The 9,676-nt window shown below is 39.0% G+C and overlaps 1 protein-coding gene across 2 annotated transcripts in view; it reads right to left on the minus strand.

Annotated features, from left to right (window-relative positions):
• The window catches only part of LOC139713575 (cAMP-dependent protein kinase catalytic subunit beta-like), a 72,331-nt gene extending 71,509 nt beyond the window's left edge, over positions 1–822 (minus strand). For both annotated transcript variants that reach the window (XM_071625289.1, XM_071625290.1), the window contains exon 1: positions 657–822. In XM_071625289.1, coding sequence (XP_071481390.1) covers positions 657–705 — 49 coding nt within the window. In that variant the 5' untranslated portion in view covers positions 706–822. The remainder of the gene's footprint in view (positions 1–656) is intronic.
• Positions 823–9,676: the final 8,854 nt, after the last annotated feature.

Below are 9,676 nucleotides of genomic sequence, written 5' to 3' on the forward strand. Positions count from 1 at the left end.
TAAGAGTGTTAGTGTTAAATGCATTGATCTACACGATATCGAGTGAGTATGACGGGTAACACAAGTTCTATCTACTAGTTTCTAGACAAACATAGTCTTGTTAGTCTATTACAATTTACATGTTAGTGAGCTACAACTTGTTCTAACCAGTTAGAGTTCTATCTAACACACACAGTAACTATTAACATTAGACTTAGCGGTTAGCAGTGGTGAGCAAATTTCCAAAACAACACACACGAGATAACATTTAGAACCGACAATATTTACATCATGAATCAATCGCTCAAGCCTAAATCAACTACAGAACCCCTTCTTCTTCTTCTTCCTAAAACTTTACTGTGCAGAACCTCCTAAGAGTATACTCGCACCTTAAAAGTCTATGTTTTCGTATATTAAACTACCACTAACGTTAGTAGGCCTACCAGGGACTCCTTTGTGGCTTCACTATTGAGCAGTCTACCTGGCCCGAGACACAAAAATACGTGTGCAGCTGTGTGTAAAACATTGCCATTCACGGTATGGGCTGATCACTACTCGCCAGCGTACAGCGCTCCACATGCATTGACAGTGTGTCGTTCGGAGCTAGACTGCCTATGATGCAGACGTTTTTCGTTCTATTTGCACATACAGAGCACAAATCTCCGTCAAAAGCTTACCGTAACTCTCAGGTTTGTCCCCTTGTTTTGATGCTGGGTTATTCCCCATTTCTGCTACAAGCTACTCTACACAATTCTTGATAAAACATTCACGAGCTAGGGTTAACACTCGGAATTTCCACGGAATCGACTCAGGCCCCTTTGCCCCTGTGATATCATTCAGATCCGGTTCACGACGAGAGCGATATCTGACTCTGACGTGCTGGACTATCGCTCGACGCATCTACGTATACAGTCTACGAGTTGATATATCGCAGCGGCTTGTTATTTCACGCAAATATCGAACAAACAACTATCGATACGTAGAGTTTCCTAGGATCGCAGGCAGTACACTCCTCTCTTTCTGAAATCCAGCATGTGTGAGTGAGGTCGATATTCATAGTAATTATGATATCCAAGTCAGAGACAACTTTTGACAGAATGAAGTTAATAAATTCATCTGACAGTCGCAGAAAAATTAACATTGCGCATTTGTTTCAACAAATTTGGTATGTAATGTCATCGCCGGAAACAGAATCTGGTAGGTCTTGAGATGCATTTAGAACTTGCCATTGTGTCAGAGTACCACTCAAAACTATTATCATATGAGAAAATATATAAATCTTATAATATGTCCCGAACTCAAATGCTGATTATCATGAACGAAATTAAGACACTGTCACCCAAGCAACACATTCACGAGTGAAAAAAAAGAAAAAAAAATCCTCACAGAAATAAAGATAAAGTAGGAAACATCGAAGGGACTTTTTTTCCCTCTCTCTCAATACTTTCTCAACTTGTATAATCACATATAGAGTTAATTGACAAAAAGAAATAATAATTCAGTTTAATGTCTTTAGAATCAACACCATAACATCATAGTGCACCATAACCATTCTCAAGACTAACTTTGCTCAAGACAAGTGAGCGCAACTTGTATAGGTTACACTGCGCTATACCCGCCCGACAATATACCTACTAAGCAATAATGGAAGGACCCTCGAGTCAAATTTGCCACTAAAAATAATAGATTAATAGATATGACAATATCAATCAAACATCACTTTCATCGTCAATTACTTTTTCGACGTCATAATACCGGTAATCATTGTTGCTCTGGTATCTCACTGTTCTTTGATTCATTGAGTCATGTTAAGTTATGAAAATAAAATGGTTCTCCAAGAATAATGAGGCATTATATAAAAGCATGAGGAAGTTGAAAGCCCGACAAAATAATATCATTATCTTTTAGAACTTATTCTTTAAACATTTCCCTAAGTATGAATCGGAAATAAGAGTTGTGTTTCATCTACTGTCAGACACACATAGGCCCTACACAAAAGAAGAAGGGGTAAAGGTCCCTCCCTGCTCATTAAAAATCCTTTCGCCTGAATTGTGTGCCTTCCAGCAGTCGACCTGATGAACTCGTCCAACATAGATGGCGCTATGCAGTTTTCGGTTTCAGATTATATGGATGAACGCAAGGGAAGATACTAACAGTATCGCGCAACCAGGGAAGTTTTGTTTTGTTTCGCTTTGTTTTGTCTTGTATGACAATGTCGTGGTTGTGGTTGAGTACTTTCATCTGCGAAACTACTTGATACACGTGTATATCACAACCATACATTATGTAGGGTAAAGTAAAATGCACAGTTATTTCTAAAGCAATCAGAAAAAATATTTTGCCTGGCATAGAGTGACGTTAAGTACATTTGTACTGAAAAACAAAAAAACATTTCCCCCTTTTGATTCTTAACATACATGTAGTTAAAAAACAATTTTATATCAGATAATACTGACATTAATATGAGCAATAGCTGAATAGTGAAAACTTTTGTTGAAGGTGATTTAAAAATGAAAGCATAAATCAGTTTCATTAAATTTAAGATCTATTTTTTAAAGTTAGGTTTCAGGTTTTGCTCTATTTTCAACCCTCTGTACAAAACTTTGATTTTGCACAGGGATCAATAATTGGTCTGTATGGGAGTGTGTGGTTAATACCCAGACAATGGTCCTGGACAATGACCAGGGTTTGAATGCTCTATTACATATTTATGAGAAATTCCACTATCACAGCTAGTCTTTATTCATCCTGAAATGTAGTCACAGTGTATGTAAGCACTTGAAAACTTATGCTTACTTCTTTTTTCTTTTCTTTTTCATGTGCACGCATTTTACCTTTACCATGAATTCAGACTAGCAGTGCCCAGGGCAATCCATCATGAATTACTAATAAAAGCATTCACGTGCCTTGGAGCAAGAGACCAGAAGCCTAGTCAGCAGAGCTCTGAAAAGGTGGTATTCGTGGTATTCATGTCTATTGTTCAGGGGCATTGTAAGCAGGGAGGTTGTAAGCACTCACTCACATACCCATCATTGGTTCCTGTGTAAAGTTAAATTTTGTATATAGAGGGTTAAAATTTGACCAAAATCTGAAACTTAACTTTAAAACTAATCATGGATTTAACGAAATTGATTCATGCTCTCATATTCAAATTACCTCCAACTAAATTGTACACTACTCAGCTAGTACTCATATTAATGACAGTGTTATCTATTGTATATTTTTCGAACTATTAAGGATCAAAAGTGGGAAATGTTTTTTGTAACACCTAGTACGATTGCTCATATCTATGCCGATCAACAATTTTTAATGTGATGTACTCACCAAACACATTAATGCGCCCTAAACCTGCATATTATGAGTACAATAAATCATGGGCTTGCTTTGATGTTCAGATATATCCTGAAACGGACATACTGTAGGTACCCGTTAGTTTTTTCAATCTATATACACTATGGTAATTGCGGCAAATGATTATTATAGCCAGTGTTAGCTGCCACTTGCGGGAATATAACATGCCTATATCATCACCGCTGCACATGCGTCGACTGTTGAGTCTTGAAATACCGCACGATAACAATCATTATCATACTCATAGTAATAATGTATTCCATTTTCCATCCTCTACCGGCTGCCTACCTAGTATAATCCTCATAAAGCTTATGCACGCTTTATACATAAATGCGAAAGATCATCGTCATGTTTTAAGATTCGTGTTGAGGCGAGCTGACAAATGACATTTCAAAGATGCATTGTCAGTATAATAATAATAATAATGGTAAACAGCTCCGTAAGACAGGTTGTGTGAAGCACAAACAAAATCCACAGGTTAGAATGCATAGAGGGGACTGATTTGTCTCAACGGACTTTCCATGTCGTCAATGAACAGAATTCCATGTGTCTGTTCCTGTCAGGTATAGGCTGGCATACTATTTTATATTATTCTCAAATATTTGATAGATTACAAGCTTTGAAATGTTAAAATTTGAATAATATGTATTCAAATCCCCCGGAATTAGGAATAAACTTATTTAGCTCCACTTTGCCTACTCAACGCAATTAAGTAAGTATACATGGAATCGAGTTACCAAGATGGTTGTTGCTATGTCGGGCGAACCTCGTACAAGATTTCTGTTTGGTCAGGAACTATACGTCAATTGAAAAGGGAATGAATGGTCGTTGAATAACATTGATGAAAATGATGAAACCGTTTTTTATGTATAGTTTCATAATATTCTCATTGGTTGCCTGTAAAGCAGAGAATCATATTTAAAACTCTGCTAATTATAGAGCTATTCATGGTACAGCACCAGTGAACATACAGGAACTTGTAGAGTTAAAAACATCATTTCAAACATTTTATATCATCTTCGAAGTTCACGGGATCAAACATTATTGAAATATCCGTCGGGGAAATCAAAAGTTGGTGACAGGGCATTTTTGTACGCTGCACCAAAATTATGGAATAATCTCCCTTTGTTTGAAAGACAAGCAGCTATACAATTAATGAGTTTAAGGTCAGGTTAAAAAGTAATCTCTTGAAGTAATGTGATTTTTTGTTTAAATATCTTGTATGCATGTCATTTTGTAATGCGCAGTAGAGTATATTATCATAGTAGCTGCGCAATATAAAATTAATGTCCTTTTATTATTGTTATTATTATTATTATTATTATCATTATTATTATTATTATTATTATTATTATTATTATTATTATTATTATTAATAATATTATTATTATTATTATTATTATTATTATTATTATTATTATTATTATTATTATTATTATTATATTTTGTCAGGGTATATAGACTGTTTCCTGACACCACGAAATCACATTGATGACAGTGCTCCGCAAACTGTAGGCATACACACAACATGCAATACCACGCACGAAACTGACTCCACGAAGAGAATTGTGTCTAGTTTTATGAAAATCTGAATTGTACTGGTCGTTACAAGGTCACGGGGGGGGGTGGTATTGTCGATGATTTGAATAATGTCATATAAATCTGTACATTGGGCAATGTAGTCTTATTGTGATGTTCATTGAGGTTTGATTGAAATTCAGTTTCAGCGACAGGTAAATTCAATAAACTCATCACGAGCAATTGCTGTATCTTTACCAAAGCCAGTCTCAAAATGAATACAATATTGTAGTACAGTACAGTTGCAACCGCTGCGCAGGAAACCACGCATTTATGATCATCAATATCATTATTATTATCATGCAGTGAAATTGGGAGAAGCGAGCGGGAACTTAAATGGTCCCACATCTCCAGTCATTTTGAGCTAGCAAACATTCATGAGTCGGAATGCTCTATGAATCCGGACCTAATCAGATTATTTTCACAGACTGATCTAATTTCGAACAAGCCATGGGCGAAACCAGCACACTGTAAATCCCTTATAGCTGCGGAATATCTGAGAGTGGAGTAAATAGGAACTGACATATTATTCATAACAAAAATTTACCGCACTACTTAGTCTTTGCCTCCGGAGAAAAAAACAAACAAACAAAGAAATTTAAGAAAAAACCTGGGATGGCCGTTTTAGTTGTCATATGAATGTATCATGAGATTAACTCCAATACCGGAGTGTTTAACTCTTTGGAGATCGTTGCTTTAAAATGGCTTTGATTTTTACATTAAATAATGTGGTATTTACTAAATAACATTCGAAAATCTGTTTGTAAGAAAGTAACGATAATCATGCCTCATGTTTCTACAAGGGTATCAACGCGCATTGGAGAAGATGCTTAATACCGCCACCTACAGTCAGACAGTTGTATTGCGTGTAAGAAAGAGTAAACTTGGCATGACAGCTGTGGTAATGATTACACCAACGTCTAAGCTAAATTCCAGATCAGAATAGAAGATCAAAGTATAAAAATAACTCGGTGTTCTACCAATAATCGTTCTTCCGTGACTCAAACCTTCTCGAGCTGGAAAAAAAAAGGTATGGCAGGGTAATCGTGCAGAGGACTTACACGAATACTATATTAACGTAGCTCATGTCCTTGGAAATATTCGTTCAGTGGCTTGTGTGTCTCATCGTACACTATCACACAGCAATTGTCCCACAATAGGCCGACTAATAATAATCATCGATAGCTCACGTTTAGCGTCACGTCACTCAAAATGACAACTATTATGTTGCACCACTCATTGGAAATTATGCCATTTTGTTTTCGGCGTCATTCACGAATTCGTAATGTGAAAATACGCTCCGAAATTGTAAGATACATTAAAATCACACATGTTTACAGGCAGAACAGCGACTTTTGAACATTTTTACGCCAAAGCGATAAATGATAACCCTCCATGCAAGGAAGATCACTGTTTGAACGCGTTGAATGTTTTATCTGGCAGGTCGAAGCTACTAGGGGTGCATTAAAACGGCACATTGGTAGAAATCAATGCCTATAAAAACAATGCAATGCTATTTGAACACATGGACCAAATTTCATGATGAACGCAACAAAAAAACAAAACAAAAAAGAGAATAGATTTCACTTTTCTCCGCTGCTTGAGCTGTCTAGGGTTTTGTTTTTGCACCCCGTGTACCAACTTTAGGACTGCCCTAACAAAAAAGTCCTGTGGTACTCCCTGTGGTACTTGTCGGTACCACACAATGTACCACACACTTGTAATGTTACCACAGGAATTGTGTGGTACTGTACCACAGGCTTGTAGGGTACTCCCTGTAGTACTTGTCAGTACCACACAATGTACCACATAAATAAATGTTACCACAGGAACTGTGTGGTACTGTTTTACAGGCTCATGTGGTACTCCCTGTGGTACTGGTTGGTACCACACAATGTACCACACAAATATATGTTAACACAGGAACTGTGTGGTACTGTGTCACAGGCTTGTGTGGTACTCTGGGATGTACCACAGGGCAGTACCACAGGACATTACCCCAGGAAAGTTCCACAGGACAGTACCACAAGACAGTATACACACAAATTGTCCTGTGGTATTTTGGGACGTATACCACACAACAGTACCACAGGACAGTACCACATGAATTGTCATTTGGGACGTACCACAGGAGAGTACAACAGGAATTCCACAGGATAGTACCACAGGACAGTACCACACGACTTTTTTTGTGGTATTTTAGGACGTACCACAGGACAGTACCACAGGGCAGTTCCACAGGACAGTACCACAGGAAAGTACCACAGGACAGTACCACAGGAAAGTACCACAGGACAGTACCACAGGAATTGTCCTGTGGTATTTTGGGATGTACCACAGGACAGTACCACAGGATAGTACCACAGGACAGTACCTCACGACTTGTCCTGTGGTATTTTGGGACGTACCACAGGACAGTACCACAGGGCAGTACCACAGGACAGTACCACAGGACAGTACCACAGAAAAGTACCACAGGATAGTACCACAGGACAGTACCACACGACTTGTCCTGTGGTAGTTTGGGACGTACCACAGGACAGTACCACAGGGCAGTACCACAGGACAGTACCACAGGACAGTACCACAGGACAGTACCACAGGACAGTACCACAGAAAAGTACCACAGGATAGTACCACAGGGCAGTACCACAGGACAGTACCACAGGAAAGTACCAAAGGATAGTACCACAGGAGAGTACCACACGACTCGTCCTGTGGTATTTTGGGACGTACCACAGGACAGTACCACAGGGCAGTACCACAGGAAAGTACCACAGGACAGTACCACACGACTTGTCCTGTGATATTTTGGGACATACCACAGGACAGTACCACAGGAATTGTCCTGTGGTATTTTGGGACATACCACAGGACAGTACCACAGGACAGTACCACATGATATTACCACAGGACAGTACCTCACGACTTGTCCTGTGGTATTTTGGGACGTACCACAGGACAGTACCACAGGGCAGTACCACAGGAAAGTACCACAGGACAGTACCACACGACTTGTCCTGTGGTATTTTGGGACATACCACAGGACAGTACCACAGGAATTGTCCTGTGGTATTTTGGGACATACCACAGGACAGTACCACAGGACAGTACCACAGGATATTACCACAGGACAGTACCTCACGACTTGTCCTGTGGTATTTTGGGACGTACCACAGGACAGTACCACAGGGCAGTACCACAGGGCAGTACCACAGGAAAGTACCACAGGATAGTACCACAGGACAGTACCACACGACTTGTCCTGTGGTATTTTGGGACGTACTACAGGGCAGTACCACAGGACAGTACCACAGGACAGTACCACACGACTTGTCCTGTGGTATTTTGGGACGTACCACAGGACAGTACCACAGAATAGTACCACAGGACAGTACCACACGACTTGTCCTGTGGTATTTTGGGACGTACCACAGGACAGTACCACAGGGCAGTACCACAGGACAATACCACAGGAAAGTACCACAGGATAGTACCACAGGACAGTACCACATGACTTGTCCTGTGGTATTTTGGGACGTACCACAGGACAGTACCACACGAATTGTCCTGTGGAATTTTGGAACGTACCACAGGACAGTACGACAGGAATTCCTGTGGTAATTTTCGATGTATACCACAGGAGAGTACCACAGGAACTGTCCAAAATCCCACAGGAAAATCATAATATGGTGCTATTCCACACAGAAGTACCACACAGCAAATTAAATTCGTAAGTACCACAGAAAAATGCTACAGCATATTCTTTTTTTTTCTTAACATTTTATACCAGAGGACTATCACATCAGGAGAATATCAAACAGCAGTACCACACAGGAGTACCACACAGGAAAATTGTAAGGCAGAATCAACTGAAATTTATAACAAAAATACAAACAAAAAAGCACATATTAATATTCCTCAATTAATTGATAGATGAGTTATGCTGTGAATTATAACAATTGATTTGCCATTACTTATCCTGTCCTATACTCCTACAGTATTACCTATTTAGTGAAAGTGCTGATGTAAAGCATGAGAAATTTCATAAGGACTTCTGTGGTACTCCTGTGGTACTCCTGTGGTACTCCTGTGGTACAAATTTTTACATAGCACATGAATATTCATAAAAAGCACTCTAGATTTTAGAAAATACATATATGTCTTCAAAAATCAAAGTATTAATGATGGAAGTTACTTTGAACTTTATGAAAGATTGTCTAATTATGTTATGTTATTCCCAATATCATAGATATTGTTATGAAAGTGTAATTTCATATCTTGATAATAAAGTATAATCGAGTTAGTAACCATGCCTTAATGCTTTACGGATAGACGGCCATATATATATGTACTGATAGGGTCGATGGCTACCTAGGAATAGAATATGACTATATAGATCTATTATAGGACTAGATTGGCACTTGGCCATTAGACTCTCGTTTGTGGTTATATGTTAGGAGTAGGACAGGTTATTAAGTAGGGCCATGTTTGTCCTGAAATCCATCACTCACCTATCAGGAATATTCCGTGAAATGTGGCTAAAAGTCTCCCAGATTTTTTTTTTCGATCTGTCCTGTGTGGTACTCTCCTGTGGTACCATGGAAATGCTGTGTGGTACTGCCCCGTGGTAATGCTGTGTGGTAATGATCGACCTGTGGTACTGTCCTGTGGTACTGTCCCAAAATACCACAGGACAGTTCCTGTGGTACTGTTCTGTGGTACTAGTCCTGTGGTACTGCCCTGTGGTACGTCCCAAAATACCACA

The sequence above is a fragment of the Diadema antillarum genome, unplaced genomic scaffold (assembly GCF_040938485.1).
Source record: "Diadema antillarum isolate AM-2024a unplaced genomic scaffold, OU_Dant_1.0 seq00002006_RagTag, whole genome shotgun sequence".
In the NCBI taxonomy this organism is placed as follows: Eukaryota; Metazoa; Echinodermata; class Echinoidea; order Diadematoida; family Diadematidae; genus Diadema; species Diadema antillarum.